Raw genomic sequence first — 25,927 nt, forward strand, 5'->3', positions numbered from 1 at the left:
ATTTCCAATTCTCTTGTTTCGGGCGTAATTTAATGTTCATTGATCAAGTCTCATATAATTATATATATATATATATAGAGAGAGAGAGAGAGAGAGAGAGAGATGTGTGTGTGTGCATTACTAGATTGGGGGTGGGGTTAGTGGGACTGGGGCAATCTATTATTTTGCTTGTGTGTGTGTGTGTGTGTGTGTGTGTGTGTGTGTGTGTGTGTGTGACAGTGCCATGGCAATGTGTTTACAGTTCCGAGTTACACGACGAGGCAGAAAGTCGGTGGACACCCCAGGACTCGGACAGTGTGATCCAGCACACACGTGGTCTGTCTGTCCCTCTGACCTGGTTGACCCAGCGGCCTCGTGCAGGTCACTGCGGCCCTCAGGTCAGAGGTCACCTCTTATCTCTCAGCTGTTGCGCCAAGGACAGCCAGGGTTACCTCCGCTGAGACTGCCAGTTCCGGAATTACCTCGCCTTATTTGGCAGTGACGGTGCAGAAGGCAGAAGGATGCATGATGACCTTTGGAGTCAGTGTGCGAAGACACGTGACTTATCAGTACCGCCCTTCAGCTGACAGGCAGTGTTTAAATTCATGATGACCATTGGAGTCAGTGTGCGAAGACACGTGACTTATCAGTACCGCCCTTCAGCTGACAGGCAGTGTTTAAATTCATGATGACCATTGCAGTCAGTGTGCGAAGACACGTGACTTATCAGTACCGCCCTTCAGCTGACAGGCAGTGTTTAAATTCATGATGACCATTGGAGTCAGTGTGCGAAGACACGTGACTTATCAGTACCGCCCTTCAGCTGACAGGCAGTGTTTAAATTCATGATGACCATTGCAGTCAGTGTGCGAAGACACGTGACTTATCAGTACCGCCCTTCAGCTGACAGGCAGTGTTTAAATTCAGACACTGGGATGCCTGACGACTGAACCTCACTGAGACCCCTATTCCAGTGACTAACACAACAGAAAAACTTGAAATGCCGAAGGCGGCAGGGGGTGGGGGTCGGGGGAACGAGGGGAGGGGGGGTGGAGAAGGAGAAAAGAGAAGGGGAGACAAATAGTGTGCGGGCGCGGCGGTAGTTGGAAGCACGAACCTTGGGTTGGAAGGGATTGATGTGAATTGCTCTTCAGATGACCCCCGAAAACGGACTATGGCTACCTACATGGCGGGGTAAAAACGGTCATACACGTAAAAGCCCACTCGTTTACTTATATACGAGTGAACGTGGGTGTTGCAGCCCACGAACGAAGAAGAAGAAGAAGCTCTTCAGATGTAGGTCTGATTGCTGTCCTGATCTAGGTCTGATTACTGTACTGACTTTGGTCTGATTACTATACTGATCTAGGTCTGATTACTGTATTGATGTGGGACTGATTACTGTACTCATCTAGGTCTGATTACTGTACTGATCTAGGTCTGATTACTGTACTAATCTAGGTCTGATTACTGTCTATCCATCCACACATCCCGCTATCCATCCATACATCCCGCTGTCCATCCATCCACACATCCCGCTATCCATCCACCCACACATCCCGCTGTCCATCCATCCACACATCCCGCTGTCCATCCATCCACACATCCCGCTGTCCATCCATCCACATCCACACATCCCGCTGTCCATCCATCCACACATCCCGCTGTCCATCCATCCACACATCCCGCTATCCTCCCACACATCCCGCTGTCCATCCACCCACACATCCCGCTGTCCATCCACACATCCCGCTGTCCATCCACACATTCCGCTGTCCATCCATCCATCCACACATCCCGCTGTCCATCCACACATCCCGCTGTCCATCCACACATTCCGCTGTCCATCCATCCATCCACACATCCCGCTGTCCATCCATCCATCCACACATCCCGCTGTCCATCCATCCACATCCACACATCCCGCTGTCCATCCATCCACACATCCCACTGTCCATCCATCCACACATCCCGCTGTCCATCCATCCACACATCCCGCTGTCCATCCATCCACACATCCCGCTGTCCATCCATCCACACATCCCGCTGTCCATCCATCCATCCACACATCCCGCTGTCCATCCATCCATACACACATCCCGCTATCCATCCATCCACACATCCCGCTGTCCATCCATCCACACATCCCGCTGTCCATCCATCCACACATCCCGCTATCCATCCATCCATCCACACATCCCGCTATCCATCCATCCATCCACACATCCCGCTATCCATCCATCCATCCACACATCCCGCTATCCATCCATCCATCCACACATCCCGCTGTCCATCCATCCACACATCCCGCTATCCATCCATCCATCCATCCACACATCCCGCTGTCCATCCATCCATCCACACATCCCGCTGTCCATCCATCCACACATCCCGCTGTCCATCCATACACACATCCCGCTATCCACACTAGCAGGACATGTGGATGGATAGCGGGGTGTGTTGTCACGTGGTGCAGTCAACGTGTGTGTGTGTGTGTGTGTGTGTGTGTGTGCTCAAGAACGAACACTGCATGTTTCGATGGTACACATGCACACACGACCTCCACCATCATCGCTCTCTACATGGGTACACCCCTACACATGGGTACACCCCCCACCCAACAACTGCTTGCGAAACCAGCACGTCACTGGACACGTGGACCCCAGCGGCACCACGGGGGGTGGGGGGGACACGGTGGTGGCCACGCTCAACCTGATTGTTGAGTCAACAAACAGCACCAGAGGCAGCCAGTCCACCGTGTGCAGGCATGTGGACCTAAGCTGACCTTGTGGCCAAACCGGCTTGTGGCAGTGTTTGTCCGTAGCCAGTGACAGGTGAACTCATTTCTGTGACCACCGTCAGGAGGTCAAGGACTAGGACTGACCTCGGGTCGGAGTCAGTGTGTACCCGGCCAGCAAAACAACACGGCCTTGGGCCGGGGTGACAGCGTTGTGGACTGACCCACCTCGCTGGAATAGCTGGTGAAGTGACTCGTGCTGCACCAGTGCCGCTCAGGTAAGGGCTTGTTTTCACAGATTTGTTTTTTTGTTTTATTTTCTCTCTCTGTGCTTTTGGTAACATGCATAGATTTGTTGCTTCTTGCATTTATTTTGTCAACGGGGACTAATACATTGGAGTAACGTGTCCTGGGTCCTCCCGTTTTGCCCTGTCACCGCTGTTGTACCCATGCGGTACGAACAATTTGTGCACCATTCCTTTTATCTCATTCTTTGTACAAAGTAGGACCAAATCGACCAGCTATGAGTATGTAGGTATACATGCAAACTGATTTTTCTCCATTCCAACTCTTGTTGTGTTTCTCACTTTCTGTGTCAGCAGCAAGACCTTCCGTTGCCGTCTTGAAAAACGGCAGATTTGAGACTTTGTGTGTCGTTGGTTGCCAGGGAATTTGAATAAAAAAACAAAAGCAGCTATAATCACATTAGTTGTTGAGAACTTTTTAAATTTTTTTATTCAGCTTTCTTTATTGTTGGTTGGTATTTAAAACAATCCCATATTGGTTAAGTATCCTACCGTTTGGCATAAACTTGATCATGTATGTATATAAATGTATGGATGTATGTATTTATCATGTATGGATGGATGTACGAATGATCATGCAAGCATGCATGCATGTATGTATATATGTATGTATGTATGTGTGAATGTGTATGAATACATGTATGTATGTATGTTTGTATGTATGTGTACTGGAAAAAAAATCTGGAGACAAAACTGGGTCCTGAGGATGGAAAGTATTCAGAGCTCAACCAGTATTTTCCTCAAGTTAATTATCAGACAGGTGAAGATGTAAGAGAAGTTAGAAATCTACTTCCATGAAAAGCAGAAAAAACACAAACCGGAGACTAAGCATATTATCTGCTTTAATGGAAAGTGAACACAAACACAAACCTGTGACTTAGTAGTTATTATCAGCTTCAGTGGATATCAAACAAAAGATAAACCTGTGATGAAGCATATTGTCTGCTTTAATGGAAAGCGAACACAAACACAAACCTGTGACTTAGTAGTTATTATCTGCTTCAGTGGATATCAAACAAAAGAATCAAGAGAGAATCAGGAATATTTGATCCTTTGACCCCTTTTGGGGCATGGAGGATATAACAGCAATAGTATTTTACACCAAAATTAAACAGAAACAATTAAAATAGCATAACTATCAGAAACAGAATACAACCTATATGAAACACAACATGAATGATGATGGTATTTTTCTGGTATTAAACCTCAGGATAGATCAGACTACATTGCTCATCTTTGCAACATTACTGAAGTTTAACCAAACTGTTTTAGCTGTATGAAGTAAATTACACAGAAAGCCTCTTCCAACAAGAAAAATTAAACAATCGTTGGCCATTTTTTTTCGTGGGTGTTGTATCAAACAAAACACAAAGCTGTGATGAAGCAGTCATTATCATGGGGGGATTCCAAGTGGTGGTCCAGTGTGTCCAGGGCTCAGTATAGGAAGGCTGGCTCCAGTCCTCTCCTGTAGCTACCTGTTTTCACCTCCCCCCAGTTGTCAGGTACCATTCACACCTGGATGGGGTGAGGGAAATCAGAGTGCCAATGTTCCCAAGGACACAATACACTGCCAACATATGGCATCAAACCCACATCTCAAGTCCAAGACTAGGCCTTACTGATTCTGCCCTGGTGCTCTTAACTGTCTTCAAACCCAGTTGTCCAAAATGTGTGTTAGTGTGTGTGTGTGTGTGTGTGTGTGTGTGTGAAAATATTATTTCATTATGGTAAACTGAAAAGCAACAATTGCTTATTCACTTTACCAATTGTGTGTGCGTGTGCATGCACGCGAGTGCGCATTTGCATATGCATAGGATAGTGTGTATGTGCCCAATCTCTTCCAGTGACTGTTTTAATTAATGAAACGAAGAATTGTAATAAAGATTCAAAACAAGATTGAACTTAAATGTATATTCAGGCACAAGAAATGAACATTGAACTCAGATGTATATTCAGGCACAAGAAATGAACATTGAACTCAGATGTATATCCAGGCACAAAAAATGAACATTGAACTCAGATGTATATCCAGGCACAAGAAATGAACATTGAACTCAGATGTATATTCAGGCACAAGAAATGAACATTGAACTCAGATGTATATTCAGGCACAAAAAGTGAACATTGAACTCAGATGTATATCCAGGCACAAGACTCAGATGTATATCCAGGCACAAGACTCAGATGTATATTCAGGCACAAGACTCAGATGTATATTCAGGCACAAGACTCAGATGTATATCCAGGCACAAGACTCAGATGTATATTCAGGCACAAGACTCAGATGTATATTCAGGCACAAGACTCAGATGTATATTCAGGCACAAGACTCAGATGTATATTCAGGCACAAGACTCAGATGTATATCCAGGCACAAGACTCAGATGTATATCCAGGCACAAGAAATTAACAGTTTGATTCTGTTTCATGCTGATTACTACTTCCAGGACATTGCACAGTCTTCCAACCAGGAAAAAAAAATCTGAAATATCTTTTTAGCAAAACAGTATAGGATTGTAATAGTGATTAAAGTGAAAACGGTCTCGTCTTAAAAAGGTTAGTGAGGATAATCATTTAAGATTACAGGGAACCACAGGAAAAAGATTTTCAGAGGATTTATGACCATTTACACAAGAGTGCACAATGACAATCATTTACACAAGACTGCACAATGACAATCATTTACACAAGACTGCACAATGACAATCATCGTTTACACAAGAGTGCACAATGACAATCATCATTTACACAAGACTGCACAATGACTATCACCATTTACACAAGACTGCACAATGACAATCACCATTTACGCAAAAGTGCACAATGACAATCACCATTTACACAAGACTGCACAATGACTATCACCATTTACACAAAAGTGCACAATGACAATCATTGTTTACACAAGAGTGCACAATGACAATCATCATTTACACAAGACTGCACAATGACTATCACCATTTACACAAAAGTGCACAATGACAATCATTGTTTACACAGGAGTGCACAATGACAATCATCGTTTACACAAGAGTGCACAATGACAATCATCATTTACATAAGACTGCACAATGACTATCACCATTTACACAAGAGTGCACAATGACAATCATCATTTACACAAGAGTGCACAACGACAGTCATGTTGCTAAAACTCCTGATTATGCAGAGTGCATAAAGCAGCATATGAAAATAAAAATAAAAACTGTTTTTGTTGTAAGTAATGTAACTCTTGTTCATACATCCCAAGTAGAGAACTGTAAAGAAACACACACACACACACACACACACACACACATACACAAACACACACACACACACACACACACACACACACACACACACACACACACATGCACACACACACACACACGCACGCACACACACATACACATATGTATACATATAATATATGTAACAACAGATGTAACACCAGCAGGTGCCTTGCAGCAGGTGCCAGACATGAAGCGCCAGCGTCAGGGAGGAGAGGGTGGGGGTCAGGCGAAGAAGGTGAGAACCTCACCCACCAACACCTCCCTCCTCCCCCCCTGCAAGGTGTGTCAGCAACAGGCGGCTGGCTTCCACTACGGTGTCAACACCTGTGAGGCCTGCAAGGTGTGTGTGTTTGATGTCATCATTGTTTTGTCAACACCTGTGAGGCTTGCAAGGTGTGTGTGTTTGATGTCATCATTGTATTGTCAACACCTGTAAGGTTTGCAAGGTGTGTTGTTTGATGTCATCATTGTATTGTCAACACCTGTAAGGTTTGCAAGGTGTGTTGTTTGATGTCGTCATTGTATTGTCAACACCTGTAAGGTTTGCAAGGTGTGTTGTTTGATGTCGTCATTGTATTGTCAACACCTGTGAGGCCTGCAAGGTGTGTGTGTTTGATGTCATTGTATTGTCAACACCTGTAAGGTTTGCAAGGTGTGTGTGTTTGATGTCATCATTGTATTGTCAACACCTGTGAGGTTTGCAAGGTGTGTGTGTTTGATGTCATCATTGTATTGTCAACACCTGTGAGGCTTGTAAGGTGTGTTGTTTGATGTCATCATTGTATTGTCAACACCTGTGAGGCCTGCAAGGTGTGTGTGTTTGATGTCATCATTGTATTGTCAACACCTGTAAGGCTTGCAAGGTGTGTTGTTTGATGTCATCATTGTATTGTCAACACCTGTAAGGCTTGTAAGGTGTGTTGTTTGATGTCATCATTGTATTGTCAACACCTGTAAGGTTTGCAAGGTGTGTGTGTTTGATGTCCTCATTGTATTGTCAACACCTGTAAGGCTTGTAAGGTGTGTTGTTTGATGTCATCATTTAATTGTCAACACCTGTAAGGTTTGCAAGGTGTGTGTGTTTGATGTCATCATTGTATTGTCAACACCTGTAAGGCTTGTAAGGTGTGTTGTTTGATGTCATCATTGTATTGTCAACACCTGTAAGGCTTGTAAGGTGTGTTGTTTGATGTCATCATTGTATTGTCAACACCTGTAAGGCTTGTAAGGTGTGTTGTTTGATGTCATCATTGTATTGTCAACACCTGTAAGGCTTGTAAGGTGTGTTGTTTGATGTCATCATTGAATTGTCAACACGTGTAAGGCTTGTAAGGTGTTTTGGTTGATGTCATCATTGTATTGTCAACACCTGTAAGGCTTGTAAGGTGTGTTGTTTAATGTCATCATTGAATTGTCAACACCTGTAAGGCTTGTAAGGTGTTTTGGTTGATGTCATCATTGTATTGTCAACACCTGTAAGGCTTGTAAGGTGTGTTGTTTGATGTCATCATTGAATTGTCAACACCTGTAAGGCTTGTAAGGTGTGTTGTTTGATGTCATCATTGAATTGTCAACACCTGTGAAGTTTGTTCTGATGGTTGGTGTCATTGTTATTTTTCTGTGCTATATCTGTTAGTATCTGAATGGGGGCAATGTTCTGATAACAAAAACAGAAAAAAAGAAGAAAAAAGGAAGAAAAGCATGAATTATGTTCTTTGTTTCTGAGTGCTCTGTTCTACTGTTGTGAGACTTGGACCATGTACCCCAGACACATCCCACAACTTGAACAGTTCCATCAACCGTGTTTGCGCAAGATCTGCAGCATCAAATGGCAAGACAGAGTGTCCAGCTTACAGGTCCTGAAGAAATGTGGCCTACCCAGCATTGAGTGTATACTCATCAAAAGCCAGTTCCAATGGACAGGACACTGCATGGAGGACAGCAGAATTCCAAAGGTGCTGCTCTATGGACAGCTGATGGAAGGACAACGTGACCAAGGAAGGCCTCTGAAGAGATACAAAGAAGGCCAGCCTTAGAAGCTACAACATCAACACTGCTTCAAGGGAAGATGCCACCCCTGTAAGAACACAGTGGAAGCAATGGTGTACCCAGGGCACAAAGACATTCAAGTGCAACAGAGCAGCCGCCATCCAGGAAAAGAGGAATGGGACAAAATGCTTCCTTGCTGGACTTCATTCCATGCAGTGTCTGTGGACGACCCTGTACCTCAGGAACTGGTCTTCATTCCATGCAGTGTCTGTGGGTGACCCTGTACCTCAGGAACTGGACTTCATTCCATGCAGTGTCTGTGGATGGCCCTGTACCTCAGGAACTGGTCTCCATTCCATGCAGTGTCTGTGGGTGACCCTGTACCTCAGGAACTGGACTTCATTCCATGCAGTGTCTGTGGGTGACCCTGTACCTCAGGAACTGGACTTCATTCCATGCAGTGTCTGTGGATGGCCCTGTACCTCAGGAACTGGTCTCCATTCCATGCAGTGTCTGTGGATGACCCTGTACCTCAGGAACTGGTCTCCATTCCATGCAGTGTCTGTGGACGACCCTGTACCTCAGGAACTGGACTTCATTCTGTGCAGTGTCTGTGGATGACCCTGTACCTCAGGAACTGGTCTCCATTCCATGCAGTGTCTGTGGACGACCCTGTACCTCAGGAACTGGACTTCATTCTGTGCAGTGTCTGTGGGTGACCCTGTACCTCAGGAATTGGACTTCATTCCATGCAGCGTCTGTGGGTGACCCTGTACCTCAGGAATTGGACTTCATTCCATGCAGTGTCTGTGGGTAAACCCTGTACCTCAGGAACTGGACTTCATTCCATGCAGTGTCTGTGGATGGCCCTGTACCTCAGGAACTGGACTTCATTCCATGCAGTGTCTGTGGACGACCCTGTACCTCAGGAACTGGTCTCCATTCCATGCAGTGTCTGTGGGTGACCCTGTACCTCAGGAACTGGACTTCATTCCATGCAGTGTCTGTGGACGACCCTGTACCTCAGGAACTGGACTTCATTCCATGCAGTGTCTGTGGACGACCCTGTACCTCAGGAACTGGACTTCATTCTGTGCAGTGTCTGTGGACGACCCTGTACCTCAGGAACTGGTCTTCATTCTGTGCAGTGTCTGTGGATGACCCTGTACCTCAGGAACTGGTCTTCATTCCATGCAGTGTCTGTGGACGACCCTGTACCTCAGGAACTGGACTTCATTCTGTGCAGTGTCTGTGGGTGACCCTGTACCTCAGGAACTGGACTTCATTCCATGCAGTGTCTGTGGACGACCCTGTACCTCAGGAACTGGTCTTCATTCCATGCAGTGTCTGTGGATGACCCTGTACCTCAGGAACTGGACTCCATTCCACGCAGTGTCTGTGGATGACCTTGTACCTCAGGAACTGGACTCCATTTCAAGCAGTGTCTGTGGGTGACCCTGTACCTCAGGAACTGGTCTTCATTCCATGCAGTGTCTGTGGGTAAACCCTGTACCTCAGGAACTGGTCTCCATTCCCACACAAGGACCCCTGTCAGCAGATGGCCTGCCTGCCGACTCATCCATTGGACATGATGGGAGACTCCAGATGTTCTCTGTGGTTGACTTCATGTTTCTTTTTCTCTGCTTAACAGTCGTTGATTCATTCTGTGCAATAAAAGGTAGTTAGTCGTTCTTTTGGTTCTGTTTCAGAGATCACTTTCATGATATCCTTCATGGCACTGGTATTTCTTTTGAATTTCTTGGTATTTGATGATTTCAATCCATCATATCATAACTAGAAATGTTTCTTTTTGTTCCAGGGATTTTTCCGCAGATCTCTGATTCGTGAGGAACCCTACAAATGTCTTGGTGACGGCAACTGTGACATTGGAGCAGGGAAGAGAAAGATTTGTCCGCAGTGTCGGTACTTGAAATGTCTGGCTGTCGGCATGTCTAGAGACAGTAAGTGACAGTGTGTGTGAGGAACAAGATCTGTCATTTTCACAGTACACTTGTATGAATTTTGAATAATGTATTAAAGGCTTACAGTTCCTGTTTGCTGATGTGTCTTTGGAACTGGCCCATATGACACTGACAATTCACCAACAACGTCTGACGTTCTTCCTTGTGTACAGGACTCCACCAAACCAGAAGAATAAACTCTCTGCGTCTCTGTTTTGATGAATGAACTTCCTGATTTTCTTGATTTCTGTTTAGAATGTCAAAGCAGCATTGTGATTTCAGGTGATTGCAATTGTCATGTTGATGACACTGCTGACCTTAACGCCAGAGTTGCTTGAACAGTTTGATTTGTTTCATCTGATGCCGAGTGTCACTGAACCAACTCAGAGGTGTGGTCACATTCTTGATGAGGTTATACATAGAAATGATGATGATATCCATTCCACCAGTGTCTAGCCTCTGATCATTATGCCATCTAATGTCATCTCTTTGCATGCAGTCTCAAACGTCCTCCAAAATTCGTTTCCACCCGCTCCATTAGAAAAATTGATCATGATAAATTTGCACATGACATAGCTCAGGTTTCAAAGCAAAAGCTGTCAGTATCTGAACTGAACTCAAATCTTTCAGCTGTCTTTGACAAGCATGTGCCTGTGTGACAGTGAAGGGTTCGTGACGGAAAGCCTTCCCCGTGCTACAACGCAAAAGCTGATCAGCTTCAGGAACTCAAAAACAGAACATAGGTGTGCTGAGTGTAAGTGGTGGAAGCATAGTACACTTCTTTATGTTCATGTGTGTGTGTGTGTGTGTGTGTGTGTGTGTGTGTGTGTGCAGACATCAAGACAGGGCGCTACACACATGCCAAGCGAACCCAGGACACGCTGGAGTACTACCAGACGATGGGGAAGCTGCTCCACAACAGCGAGGTCTCCATGGTCGACATCACCACCATCTCCAGAAATGACGACGTCAGCACCCTGCTGGACTCTCTCTTCACTGATGCCAGTGACGCCCCCACCACCACCGCACCCTCACCACCTGCCTGTGGCCCTGATGGCCCAATGTTTGAACCCGGATCCCAGCTGTCCCCTTTGTCCCCCTCGTCTGCTGACCAGCTGAACAAGTCCATGCAGGCAGAGCTGTCCTCGATCACCCCGTCACACCATCCCTCTGGTCACCACCCTCCCCACAACTGTCAGTCTGAAGGGGACGATGGTGTTGGGCTTCCGTCGTTCTCGTCACTATGTCAGCCGTCCCAAAGGGAAGACTTGATGACGTCACCATGTCAGCCGTCCCAAAGGGAAGACTCGATGACGACGTCACTATATCGGCTGTCCCAACGGAAGGACTCGCTGACGTCACTGTCAGACTGTTCCCTGTACGAGGATGGAAACAAGATGTCACTGCCCTCTGACCTGCCAGCACTGGACAGCTGTGTGACTGAGGACAGGGGCACAAAGGACCTCCTTCCTTCTCCCTCACATCTGGGTGAGGATCCCACACATGTTTGTCATCTCTCACATGGTGATGCCTCCCATCCTTCACATCTTGCTGCTGATCACTCTATTCATGGTGATCACTCTATTCATGGTGATCACTCTATTCATGGGGATCTCTCAATTCATGGTGATCCCACACATTGTGATGATCCCTCAGAACAGCATGTTTTGGCCAGCCAGGCGGCCAGTGATGTGTCGGTGGGGTCAGGGCCAGGTGAAGGTCGGGAAGACACGGAGCAGGACGTTCTGGACGATGTGCAGTGTCAGAAGATGGTGCAACACCTGCTGCAGGCACACAGCAAGCTGGTCCTGTCCTACGATGACCTGGCACCGGGCGTCGTCCGGAAGAATCAGCTGGACTGCTATGTGAGTGCAGATCCTAGAATGGTCTTCTTCTTCTTCCTCTTCATTCGTGGGCTGCAACTCGCACGTTCACACATATCTACACAAGTGGGCTTTTACGTGCGTGACCATTTTTACCCTGCCATGTTGGCAGCCGTACTCCGTTTTCAGAGGTGTGCATTTTGGGTATGTTCTTGTTTCCATAACCCAGTGAAAGCTGACGTGGATTTCAGGATCTTAAACGTGCGTATTTGATCTTCTGCTTGGGTATACCCATGAAGGGGGTTCAGGCACAAGCAGGTCTGCACATGTTGACCTGGGAGATCATAAAAATCTCCACCCTTTACCCATTAGGTGCTGTTACTAAGATTTGAACCTGGAACCCTCAGATTGAAAGTACAACGCATTAACCACTCGGCTATTGCGCCCGATAGAATGATGTTGTAATTGTGGACTGCTATGTGAGTGGAAAGCCTAGAATGGTGTTGTAATTGTGGACTGCTATGTGAGTGGAAAGCCTAGAATGGTGTTGTAATTGTGGACTGCTGTGTGAGTGGAAAGCCTAGAATGGTGTTGTAATTGTGGACTGCTGTGTGAGTGGAAAGCCTAGAATGGTGTTGTAATTGTGGACTGCTATGTGAGTGGAAAGCCTAGAATGGTGTTGTAATTGTGGACTGCTATGTGAGTGGAAAGCCTAGAATGGTGTTGTAATTGTGGACTATGTGAGTGGAAAGCCTAGAATGGTGTTGTAATTGTGGACTGCTATGTGAGTGGAAAGCCTAGAATGGTGTTGTAATTGTGGACTATGTGAGTGGAAAGCCTAGAATGGTGTTGTAATGGTGGACTGCTATGTGAGTGGAAAGCCTAGAATGGTGTTGTAATTGTGGACTATGTGAGTGGAAAGCCTAGAATGGTGTTGTAATTGTGGACTGCTGTGTGAGTGGAAAGCCTAGAATGGTGTTGTAATTGTGGACTATGTGAGTGGAAAGCCTAGAATGGTGTTGTAATTGTGGACTGCTATGTGAGTGGAAAGCCTAGAATGGTGTTGTAATTGTGGACTATGTGAGTGGAAAGCCTAGAATGGTGTTGTAATTGTGGACTGCTGTGTGAGTGGAAAGCCTAGAATGGTGTTGTAATTGTGGACTGCTGTGTGAGTGGAAAGCCTAGAATGGTGTTGTAATTGTGGACTGCTATGTGAGTGGAAAGCCTAGAATGGTGTTGTAATTGTGGACTATGTGAGTGGAAAGCCTAGAATGGTGTTGTAATGGTGGACTGCTATGTGAGTGGAAAGCCTAGAATGGTGTTGTAATTGTGGACTATGTGAGTGGAAAGCCTAGAATGGTGTTGTAATTGTGGACTGCTATGTGAGTGGAAAGCCTAGAATGGTGTTGTAATTGTGGACTGCTGTGTGAGTGGAAAGCCTAGAATGGTGTTGTAATTGTGGACTATGTGAGTGGAAAGCCTAGAATGGTGTTGTAATTGTGGACTGCTGTGTGAGTGGAAAGCCTAGAATGGTGTTGTAATTGTGGACTATGTGAGTGGAAAGCCTAGAATGGTGTTGTAATTGTGGACTGCTGTGTGAGTGGAAAGCCTAGAATGGTGTTGTAATTGTGGACTGCTGTGTGAGTGGAAAGCCTAGAATGGTGTTGTAATGGTGGACTGCTGTGTGAGTGGAAAGCCTAGAATGGTGTTGTAATGGTGGACTGCTGTGTGAGTGGAAAGCCTAGAATGGTGTTGTAATTGTGGACTATGTGAGTGGAAAGCCTAGAATGGTGTTGTAATGGTGGACTGCTATGTGAGTGGAAAGCCTAGAATGGTGTTGTAATTGTGGACTATGTGAGTGGAAAGCCTAGAATGGTGTTGTAATGGTGGACTGCTATGTGAGTGGAAAGCCTAGAATGGTGTTGTAATTGTGGACTGCTGTGTGAGTGGAAAGCCTAGAATGGTGTTGTAATTGTGGACTGCTGTGTGAGTGGAAAGCCTAGAATGGTGTTGTAATTGTGGACTGCTATGTGAGTGGAAAGCCTAGAATGGTGTTGTAATTGTGGACTGCTATGTGAGTGGAAAGCCTAGAATGGTGTTGTAATTGTGGACTATGTGAGTGGAAAGCCTAGAATGGTGTTGTAATGGTGGACTGCTGTGTGAGTGGAAAGCCTAGAATGGTGTTGTAATTGTGGACTGCTATGTGAGTGGAAAGCCTAGAATGGTGTTGTAATTGTGGACTATGTGAGTGGAAAGCCTAGAATGGTGTTGTAATGGTGGACTGCTGTGTGAGTGGAAAGCCTAGAATGGTGTTGTAATTGTGGACTGCTGTGTGAGTGGAAAGCCTAGAATGGTGTTGTAATTGTGGACTGCTGTGTGAGTGGAAAGCCTAGAATGGTGTTGTAATTGTGGACTGCTATGTGAGTGGAAAGCCTAGAATGGTGTTGTAATTGTGGACTATGTGAGTGGAAAGCCTAGAATGGTGTTGTAATGGTGGACTGCTATGTGAGTGGAAAGCCTAGAATGGTGTTGTAATTGTGGACTATGTGAGTGGAAAGCCTAGAATGGTGTTGTAATTGTGGACTGCTATGTGAGTGGAAAGCCTAGAATGGTGTTGTAATTGTGGACTGCTGTGTGAGTGGAAAGCCTAGAATGGTGTTGTAATTGTGGACTGCTATGTGAGTGGAAAGCCTAGAATGGTGTTGTAATTGTGGACTGCTGTGTGAGTGGAAAGCCTAGAATGGTGTTGTAATTGTGGACTGCTGTGTGAGTGGGGAACAGCTACTGCATCTCATAGAATAGCATAGACTGGTTAATGCAAAATGAAATCAAGTAATGTGGATTAAAACTTCTTCTTCTGCGTTCACTCGTATGCACACGAGTGGGCTTTTATGTGTATGACCGTTTTTACCCCGCCATGTAGGCAGCCATACTCCGTTTTCGGGGGTGTGCATGCTGGGTATGTTTTTGTTTCCATAACCCAGTGAACGCTGACATGGATTACAGGATCTTTAACGTCCGTATTTGATCTTCTGCTTGCATATACACACGAAGGGGGTTCAGGCACTGGCAGGTCTGCACATATGTTGACCTGGGAGATCGTAAAAATCTCCACCCTTTACCCACCAGGCGCCGTCACCGTGATTCGAACCCGGGACCCTCAGATTGACAGTCCAAGGCTTTAACCACTCGGCTATTGCGCCCGTCTGTGGATTAAAACGATTAACAATCAGTATGTGATTGTGGGGATTAAGTTGATAAGAATGTATAATTTTGCAAATTTTTTTAACCAGGCAGAATTCGGTTGTGGATATTGTGGAAATTAAGTTGATGAGAACTGTGTATGTTTAAACTTCATGCAAACATTCATAATCCCAGTGCAGATCTTTGAATATGCCAACAGCCAGAAACAGGCTGTGGTAAGTTCTTTACCAGTGTGTTCTTCATTGTCTTTGAAAGACGTTGTTTCAATGTCAGAAAATGCAGTGATTGAGATGAATCCATAAGAAAGTTGCTTGCGGTACAGTGTGTATGTACTCGTTTCAATTACGGTGTCTGGCAGGCAACATGCATGCACATGGACATGCACACACACACAGATACAGACACACACACACACATGCTGCACATACCGGTATTTACAGAATCTTTTCTCTGTATTAATAATCTATCAGCATGTGATTCAGTCGATGGATTGATTGTCATGTGATGGTCAGGAGAACTGCAAGCTGAAGCGGGATGTGTTTGGGTCAATGGACCTGTCGGAGAGGGAGTACCAGGACATCTACCAGAAGACCGGGCTGGACGCTGACAACAGGCAGCTGATGGTCAGCCAGGTCATGGAGAAAGCCGAGGAAAACATCTGTCGCTACATCGCCTTTGTCAAGACCATCCCTGGCTTCTCTCACCTGTCCACTAACGACCAGATCAGACTGATCAGAGGTAGGAACTCATGATAAATGACCAAAATAGGCTGATCAGAGGTTTGAACTAATGATAAATGACCAAAATAGGCTGATCACAGGTATGAACTAATAATAAATTACCAAAATGGGCTGATCAGAGGTATGAACTAATGATAAATGACCAAAATGGGCTGATCAGAGGTATGAACTCATAATAAATGACCAAAATAGGCTGATCAGAGGTATGAACTAATAATAAATTACCAAAATGGGCTGATCAGAGGTATGAACTAATGATAAATGACCAAAATGGGCTGATCAGAGGTATGAACTAATAATAAATGACCAAAATAGGGTGATCAGAGGTATGAACAAATAATAAATGACCAAAATAGGCTGATCAGAGGTATGAACAAATAATAAATGACCAAAATAGGCTGATCAGAGGTATGAACTAATGATAAATGACCAAAATAGGCTGATCAGAGGTATGAACTAATGATAAATGACCATAATAGGCTGATCAGAGGTATGATGGAGTCTCCCATCAGACCGACGGATGAGTAGGCAGGCAGGCTTATCTGTCGGTGTGTGTCCTCATACGGAAGAAGAGGCCAATTCTGGATGCGCAGCACTTCCTACAGGTGTTGCAAGGGAAAACGTCTCCAGAAGTTGAGCCCTGCTTCCTTTGCTCACACTTCTCCTTAATGGCCAGCGTTTTCTTGCTTTCAAACGTCTTTATGCCACTAGAGCACAGCATCCTCCAGCGAGAGCAGTCAAGGGCATCAGTTTCCCAGGAAGCGATGTCTATGTCACAGGCTTTGAGGTTTGTCTTCAAGGTGTCCTTGAAGTGCATGCAGGGTCTTCCAAGTTCGCGGTGGCCTTCCTTCAACTGGCCATACAAAAGAATCTTCGGGATCCTGCTGTCTGTCATGGGGACAGTGTGTCCTGTCCAGCGTAGCTGGCACTGGATCAGCAGGCTTTCAGTGCTGGGCAGGCCGCTCCTCTCTAGGACCTGGAGGCTGGAGACCCTGTCTTGCCACTTTATGCCGAGGGTCTTTTGTAGGCATCTCTGGTGAAACTGCTCAAGTTGTTGAATGTGACGGCGATACGTCGTCCATGTTTCACAGCAGTACAACAAGATTGTCAGCACAACAGCTCTGTAGGTTTTGATTTTGGTGCTGAGCCTGATGCCTTTGTTGTTCCACAGCCTGTTGTTGAGTCGGCCAAAGGCGGAGCTGGCTTTGGCGATGCGCAGCGTCACTTCTGCATCAAGGGCTCTGTTGCTGCATAGGGTGCTGCCCAGGTAGCAAAACTTGTCGACTGACTTGATCTCTGTGTCATTGATCTTGATTGCAGGTGGGGGGGAGGCACTGGCGTTCTATGAGCTAGCCGTTTGGTACATGGACTCGGTCTTGCTCAGGCTGATGGTGAGTCCAAAGCGCCTGCAGGAGGTTGAGAACCTGTCCATAATGAACTGCATGTCCTCATGGGTGTGTGCAGCAAGTGCGCAGTCATCAGCGAAGAGGAACTCTCTCAACAGTGCTTCAAACACCCTGGACCTAGCATGAAGTAGCCACAAGTTGAAAAGTTTACCATCTGTGCGAAACTGAATGTAGATGCCCCAGTCACAGTCTTGGAAGGCGTCAGTCAGCATGGCAGAGAAGAGAATGGAGAACAGTGTGGGTGCCAGGACGCAGCCCTGCTTCACTCCATTTACCACAGGGAACGGATCTGACATGTCAGTATTTTCTTGTACTCTCGCCTACATGCCATCGTGGAATGACGCAATCAGCTGGATTAGGCTCTCTGGACAGCCGAACTTTAGGAGGATCTTCCACAGACCATGGCGGTTCACCGTGTCGAAGGCCTTAGTCAGGTCTACAAAGACCATGTGGAGCTCCTTATTCTGCTCACAGCACTTCTCTTGCATCTGGCGTACGGCAAACACCATGTCACATGTTTCACTGCCTGAGCGGAAGCCGCACTGTGCTTCAGGGATGACTGTGTTGGAGACATGGTCAACCAGTCTGTTCAGTATGATGCGGGCGAAGGTCTTACCGGCGATGCAGAGGAGGGAGATTCCACGGTAGTTATCACAGGATGTATGAACTAATGATAAATGACCAAAATAGGCTGATCAGAGGTATGAACTAATCATAAATGACCAAAATAGGCTGACCAGAGGTATGAGCTCATGATAAATGACCAAAATAGAGGTATGAACTGTCATGATAATTGAGCACATTAGGCTGATTAGAGGTATGAACTAATGATAAAAGATCAAATCACACTGATTAGAAGTATGAACTGTAACGTTAAATGACCAAATTAGACTGATCAGACGTATGAACTATCATGATAAATGACCAAATCGGACAGATTAGAGGCATGAACTATCATGATAAGTGATCAAATCAGAATGATAAGAGGTAGGGAACTATAATGATAACTGACCAGTTCAGACTGATTAGAGGTAGGGAACTACCAATTTGTTCTGTGATGTTAAGATTGTTGATTATTTCAGTTGTCTTCTCCATAGAATATAGATAAAATAGTTATAATTGAAGCATTTAGTTATCAGCAATGATAGAATAGTTTTTTTTAACTGTCTCCGGACGATGGGATGCATTCCTACATAAAATGTACTCGGATTTGGACGACGGAATGGAATAGCATTTCCCAAAAATAAAAATCCATCACGTGCTGCACACGTGATTTTGTGATTAGCCAAGCAGAGTGCGCTATTCTGGGCCACTCCACAACCGAATGATATGATTGGCCAGCCTGTCATGTGTGGCCCGTCTCGCACACATGCTGACAAAGTCACTGACCAGTCACCTGCTCGCGTGGCAGCCTGTCAGCAAATGGCGTCTGAAGTGGGTTCTTCTCAAAATGTTGCGGAGCGAACAAGGCAGCAATGGCAGCGTTTTAGTGTTGCCGAAGTACTTGAAATGCTACAAACTGAATGGTCGGACATCGAAGAGGTGGATGATGATGAAGAAGAAAGTGAATTCAGTGGAGAAAGCGAGCATGGGTATGGTGATTCGGGGTGAAAATTTGGCAAAACTGTAAAAATAAGATGAGAAATTTGATTTTTTTTTTTATATGTAATAGCCCAACATGTAATAAATCAGTTCTGAAAGTTTCATTTTCTTACTCTGTATTTTGTTTTTTTTTGTAATTTTTTTCCAAACCCTTACAAATGGGCCGTCTGTGGGGAAAAGCAAGGGAGAAAACTTGACGTCAGTGGTGATGAAATAGTTATAACTGAAGTATTTTGTTATCAGCAATGTCTGTCAGCCTTTATAATATGATTATCTATAAAAAATACTTTTCATTGTGTTGAACTAAGCACTGAATAAAATTTATGGTCAAAATGCCATGTGCGCTGTTTGACAGTCAACTGAAGTGAGTTCAGAATTCCGTGTAACTCCATCCTGAAGAACTATGCACTGATATCAGGTGATAACTGAAATGCACCATTTGACAGACATGGTGATAACTGAAATGCACTGTTTGACAGATATGGTGATAACTGAAATGCACTGTTTGACAGACATGGTGATAACTGAAATGCTCTGTTTGACAGATATGGTGATAACTGAAATGCACCATTTGACAGACATGGTGATAACTGAAATGCACTGTTTGACAGATATGGTGATAACTGAAATGCACTGTTTGACAGACATGGTGATAACTGAAATGCACTGTTTGACAGACATGGTGATAACTGAAATGCTGTGTTTGACAGATATGGTGATAACTGAAATGCACTGTTTGACAGATATGGTGATAACTGAAATGCACTGTTTGACAGATATGGTGATAACTGAAATGCTCTGTTTGACAGATATGGTGATAACTGAAATGCACTGTTTGACAGATATGGTGATACTGAAATGCCACATGCACTGTTTGACAGATATGGTGATAACTGAAATGCACTGTTTGACAGATATGGTGATACTGAAATGCACTGTTTGACAGATATGGTGATAACTGAAATGCTGTGTGTGACAGACATGGTGATACTGAAATGCCACATGCACTGTTTGACAGACAACCGAAGTGAGTTCAGAATCCTGTGTAACTACATGGGGTTCAATGATGAACTGAAGGTCGTGACCTTCCCCACGGGCTCCACGCTGTGCCTTCACGACCTTTCCAAGGTGTGGGGTCGCAGCCTCTTCCTACGTCGCTTTGACTGCGCTCGATTCCTGCAGCAGTTGGGCCTGACCCGCGAGGAGGCCATCGTGTTGAAATGTCTGGTGGTGGTCACCCAGGGTACGTGTCTATAGCTAACTGGTTACACAGGGTAAGTGTCTATAGCTAACTGGTCACCCAGGGTACGTGTCTATAGGTAACTGGTCACCCAGAGTACGTATCTATAGCTAACTGGTTACATAGGGTAAGTGTCTATAACTCACTGGTTACATGGGGTAAGTGTCTATAGCTAACTGGTTACACAGGGTACGTGTCTATAACTCACTGGTTACACTGGGTAAGTGTCTATAACTCACTGGTTACTCAGGGTAAGTTTCTATAGCTAACTGGTGACACAGAGTAAGTGTTTACAACTCACTATTTACACAGGGTAACTGTCTATAACTCGCTGGTTACACATGGTAAGTGTCTAAAGCTCGCTGGTTACACATGGTAAGTGTCTATAGCTAACAGGTTACACATGGTAAGTGTCTATAGCTAACTGGTTACACGTGGTAAGTGTCTAAAGCTAACTGGTTACACTTGGTAAGTGGCTATAGCTAACTGGTTACACATGGTACATGTCTATAACTCAATAGTTATACAGTGTAAGTGTCTAAAGCTGACTGGTTACACATGGTAAGTGGCTATAGCTAACTGGTTACATAGGGTAAGTGTCTATAGCTAACAGGTTACACAGGGTGTCTACAACTCAGAGGTTACACATGGTAAGTGTCTGTAGCTAACTGGTTACACAGGGTAAGTGTTTATAGCTAACTGGTCATGCAGGGTAAGTGCCTATAACTAATTGGTCACTCAGGGTAGGTGCATACAACTAACTGGTCACTTAGGGTATGTGCCTATAACTGATCATGCAGGGTAAGTGCCTACAACTAATTGGTCACTCAGGGTAAGTGCCTATAACTAACTGGTCACTTAGGGTAAGTGCCTATAACTAATTGGTCACTAGGAGTAAGTGCCTATAACTAATTGGGCACACAGGGTAAGTGCCTATAACTAATTGGGCACACAGGGTAAGTGCCTATAACTAATTGGTCACTCAGGGTAAGTGTTTATAGCTAACTGGTCTCTCAGGAAAAGTGCCTATAACTAACTGGACACACAGATTAAGTGCCTATAACTAACTGGGCACACAGGGTAAGTGCCTATAACTAACTGGTCATGCGGGTTAAGTGCCTATAACTATCTGGGCACACAGGGTAAGTGCCTATAACTAACTGGTCTTACGGGGTAAGTGCCTATAACTATCTGGGCACACAGGGTAAGTGCCTATAACTAACTGGTCTTACGGGGTAAGTGCCTATAACTATCGGGGCACACAGGGTAAGTGCCTATAACTATCTGGGCACACAGGGTAAGTGCCTATAACTAACTGGTCTTACGGGGTAAGTGCCTATAACTATCTGGGCACACAGGGTAAGTGCCTATAACTATTTGGGCACACAGGGTAAGTGCCTATAACTAACTGGTCTTACGGGGTAAGTGCCTATAACTATCGGGGCACACAGGGTAAGTGCCTATAACTATCTGGGCACACAGGATAAGTGCCTATAACTAACTGGGCACACAGGATAAGTGCCTATAACTACCTGGCCACACAGGATAAGTGCCTAAAACTATCTGGGCACACAGGATAAGTGCCTATAACTATCTGGGCACACAGGATAAGTGCCTATAACTAATTGGTCGCGCAGGTGATGGTTCACTGTGAGTTACATGGCTGTTCACAGTGTGTTAAGTGTGAGTTACATGGCTGTTCACAGTGTGTTAAGTGTGAGTTACATGGCTGTTCACAGTGTGTTAAGTGTGAGTTACATGACTGTTCACAGTGTGTTAAGTGTGTTACATGACTGTTCACAGTGTGTTAAGTGTGTTACATGACTGTTCACAGTGTGTTAAGTGTGAGTTACATGGCTGTTCACAGTGGTTCACTGTGTGAGTTACATGGCTGTTCACAGTGTGTTAAGTGTGAGTTACATGGCTGTTCACAGTGTGTTAAGTGTGAGTTACATGACTGTTCACAGTGTGTTAAGTGTGAGTTACATGGCTGTTCACAGTGTGTTAAGTGTGAGTTACATGACTGTTCACAGTGTGAATTGTGTGATGGTTCACTGTGTGAGTTATATGACTGTTCACAGTGTGTTAAGTGTGAGTTACATGACTGTTCACAGTGTGTTAAGTGTGAGTTACATGACTGTTCACAGTGTGTTAAGTGTGAGTTACATGGCTGTTCACAGTGTGTTAAGTGTGAGTTACATGGCTGTTCACAGTGGTTCACTGTGTGAGTTATGTGATGGTTCACAGTGGTAGTTACATGACAGTTGACAGTGTGAGTTACGTGACTGTTGACAGTGGTCAACAGTATGAATTATGTTTCACAGTGGTTCACAGTGGTAGTTAGATGACGGTTGACAGTGGTCAACAGTGTGAATTATGGTTGACAGTGGTAGTTACATGATGGTTGACAGTGGTCAACAGTGTGAGTTATGGTTGACAGTGGTAGTTACATGATGGTTGACAGTGGTTCACTGTGTGAGTTATGTGATGGTTCACAGTGGTAGTTACATGACAGTTGACAGTGGTTGACTGTGTGAGTTACATGATGGTTCACAATGGTTCACAGTGGTAGTTACATGATGGTTGACTGTGGTAGTTACATGACGGTTGACAGTGGTTGACTGTGTGAGTTACATGACAGTTGACAGTGGTTGACTGTGTGAGTTACATGACGGTTGACAGTGGTTGACTGTGTGAGTTACATGACGGTTGACAGTGGTTGACTGTGTGAGTTACATGACAGTTGACAGTGGTTGACTGTGTGAGTTACATGACGGTTGACAGTGGTTGACTGTGTGAGTTACATGACGGTTGACAGTGGTTGACTGTGTGAGTTACATGACGGTTTTTCAGTGGTTGACTGTGTGCAGGTCGCCAGGAGGTGGAGGAGGCAGGAAAGGTGGGTGCCATTCAGTGGCAGATGGCGCAGTGTTTGATGTGGACACTGCGACAGACACGCCCCCATCCTGAGCGTTTCTACGCCCGCATCATCAGCGCCATGTGTCAGCTGCGGGACCTGTGTGACACCTTCTACCAGTGGCTGAGGTCCAACCCCTTTCAGGACTACCCCCAGGTCCAGAACAACTCTCTGCTGGCAGAATGGTTTTCTGAGGATTTCTCAGTGTCCTGATGATTCTTGGGAACAGAACCATGTGCATGTGTGCCTGTGTGTGTGTGTGTGTGATTTGTGTTTGTGTCAGTGTCTGGTGTGTTTCAGTGTCATGACGAATGTTGTTGGAACGTGACAGTGTGTGTGTGATGGTACTTGTGTCCATGTCAGTGTCTGATGTGTATGACAAGGTTTTATAAAAAACCACAGTGTGCAGATGTAATCAGTCAAATCAGTCTCCAGTGCTGTGTTTGTGCACAGGAGTGAAAGGATAATCAAAACTTGAAACTTGCTTTTGAAATAAAGTTTCATTCAAGGGTAAATTTAGTGTGAATGTTTTGTATCGCTTTAATTTGATCATTTGAGCAATGTCACAGGGAAAAACGCAGAAAATATACTGAAATTGACTGGTTTTTCCTCCAAATGAAACGTGAACACAGCATGAAGTACTGTTGGAGTTAGTTCCCTTGGTTTGAAGTTTATGCGTATGTAGGAAGTTGGAAATCGTTTTAGTGAAACAAATTTTGACGTCAGAGCAATTCTCAGTTCAGTGTGTTGAAACTGATTATGTTTTTTGAATGTCAAGACAAGAAAAGAAAAGAATTAATTTCCTGCAGTCTATTTCCAGAAATGCGTACCATCTGAGATGGTGAGCAAACTGGGGAGGTTTTCTTTGACAGACTGCATGAGACCACTTCTTTTCTTTTCAAAGCCATTTTTTTTTTTTTCCATTTTGACTTTATGTCAAAAAAGTTCTAACAATGAAGCTGTGTTACATGTGGGTATCTATGTCTGTTTTTGAAATGTGCGCTGAAGTATATCTTGAGAAACACTGCCGTGCGTTGAAATATATCTTGGGAAACAATGACCCCAAAGAAGAAGGCTACAGTGCAGATGGCGCAGATTGAACTGACAGTGTGCCCGCTTTACAGCCAGGTCCATGGCCTGGACAGTAGCTTTAGCCACAAACTGAAATCTTCCCCTAAAGGTGAAAGCTGGTATAAGTATTTTATCAGCACTGACCAGCAGCATAACCCAGCACTACCTCATACATGCATTTATGAAACATGGCATTTGGTACCTCTCTGAAAATGCATCATTGAAGTTATTGCTTTGTAAGGACAATGAGTGTCAATAATATTTGACTTTCAAACAGATTCTCAAGCCTATTTAAACTACAAATCTTCATTACCATCTTAATCATGAATTCACTACTTGCATATTAACTTGACAACTTCAGAAAGGCATTGGAAACACTTGTATTATTTGTACATGCATTCTCTGTACATGCCTGAGCATTTATTTCAAGGTGAGTCAACTCTTGTGGAGTTGATCATTCACACTATGTTATTTAACTCCCATGGAGTTCACTGGAGCAGGGAGTGATGATGACGAAAGCAGCACCGTCATTCTTTTCTCTGTGCTCTGTAATCAGTGTAACCAGAACAGAGGGTACGTAAAAGAGAGAATGAAGGTGAAAACGAGACAAGAGCTTGATTAGCACAATGGCTGTATGGTCTGAAGTGTCTTGTCAGGTTTGTGGTTTGAACCCCCACAATGCCTGGTGGGTAAACCGGAGAGTGGTTGCAGAAATGGCGGGGTGAAATGTTTGTGTGTGTAAATGAGTGTGATTGTCCACTAGTTCTGAATGCTTGTATCCAGGTTTCATGTCCAAACATAAATTGTTATCAAGTCATTATTACCAAATTCTGAATGCTTGTATCCAGATTTTATGTTCAAACATAAATTGTTATCAAGTCATTATTACCAAATTCTGAATGCTTGTATCCAGATTTTATGTTCAAACATAAATTGTTATCAAGTCATTATTACCAAGTTCTGAATGCTTGTATCCAGATTTTATGTTCAAACATAAATTGTTATCAAGTCATTATTACCAAGTTCTGAATGCTTGTATCCAGATTTTATGTCCAAACATAAATTGTTATCATGTCATTAGTACCAAGTTTTGAATGCTTGTATCCATGTTTTATGTCCAATCATAAATTGTTATCAAGTCATTAGTACCAAGTTCTGCATGTCTTATTTTTTCCCTTGCAGAGAAGGTTATATTTGTCAAGAAACATATGTAATCATATTCCACATTTGGGTCAACAACATAGCAAAATACCTAATCAGATTCCAACAAATCCAGTGAAGCTTTCCACAGCAGAATCTACTTCAAGGAAAGTATATAAACACTAACAAATGCTTCACTGAAGTTGTATCATTTATCAACTGAAAGGTATTTTTTGTTTTGCATATCCCCTATCCCAACACACACACACACACACACACACACACACACACACACACACACACTCATTAACCTATAATCCTTGTCACTGTACCACAAAACAGCAACATAATCTTCTGAGGCATGGAAGAATCACAAAGAATAATCCATTAAATACAGATTCCTAGAATATACAGTATAAACACAATCATGGAAAAAAGCAGTATTGTTGATAAGAGTCAAAACATGTTACATGATATAGTGGATATTTTATGCTAGCCATCTGTCCCATTTTTCTGTTATTCTCATTCTCTCTTACAT

At 44.4% G+C, this 25,927-nt stretch overlaps 1 protein-coding gene across 1 annotated transcript; it reads left to right on the top strand.

The window, feature by feature from the left end:
• The first annotated feature begins 2,546 nt into the window (after positions 1-2,546).
• LOC143301479 (uncharacterized) lies at positions 2,547-24,065 on the top strand. Its single transcript, XM_076615794.1, has 7 exons — positions 2,547-2,994; positions 6,472-6,636; positions 10,105-10,246; positions 11,081-12,111; positions 15,786-16,011; positions 20,040-20,264; positions 23,132-24,065. The coding sequence occupies exons 2-7, from the start codon at positions 6,484-6,486 to the stop codon at positions 23,389-23,391; spliced, it is 2,037 nt and encodes a 678-aa protein (XP_076471909.1). The 5' UTR covers positions 2,547-2,994; positions 6,472-6,483; the 3' UTR covers positions 23,392-24,065.
• Positions 24,066-25,927: the final 1,862 nt, after the last annotated feature.

This window comes from Babylonia areolata, chromosome 27 (genome assembly GCF_041734735.1).
Source record: "Babylonia areolata isolate BAREFJ2019XMU chromosome 27, ASM4173473v1, whole genome shotgun sequence".
NCBI lineage: Eukaryota > Metazoa > Mollusca > Gastropoda > Neogastropoda > Buccinidae > Babylonia > Babylonia areolata.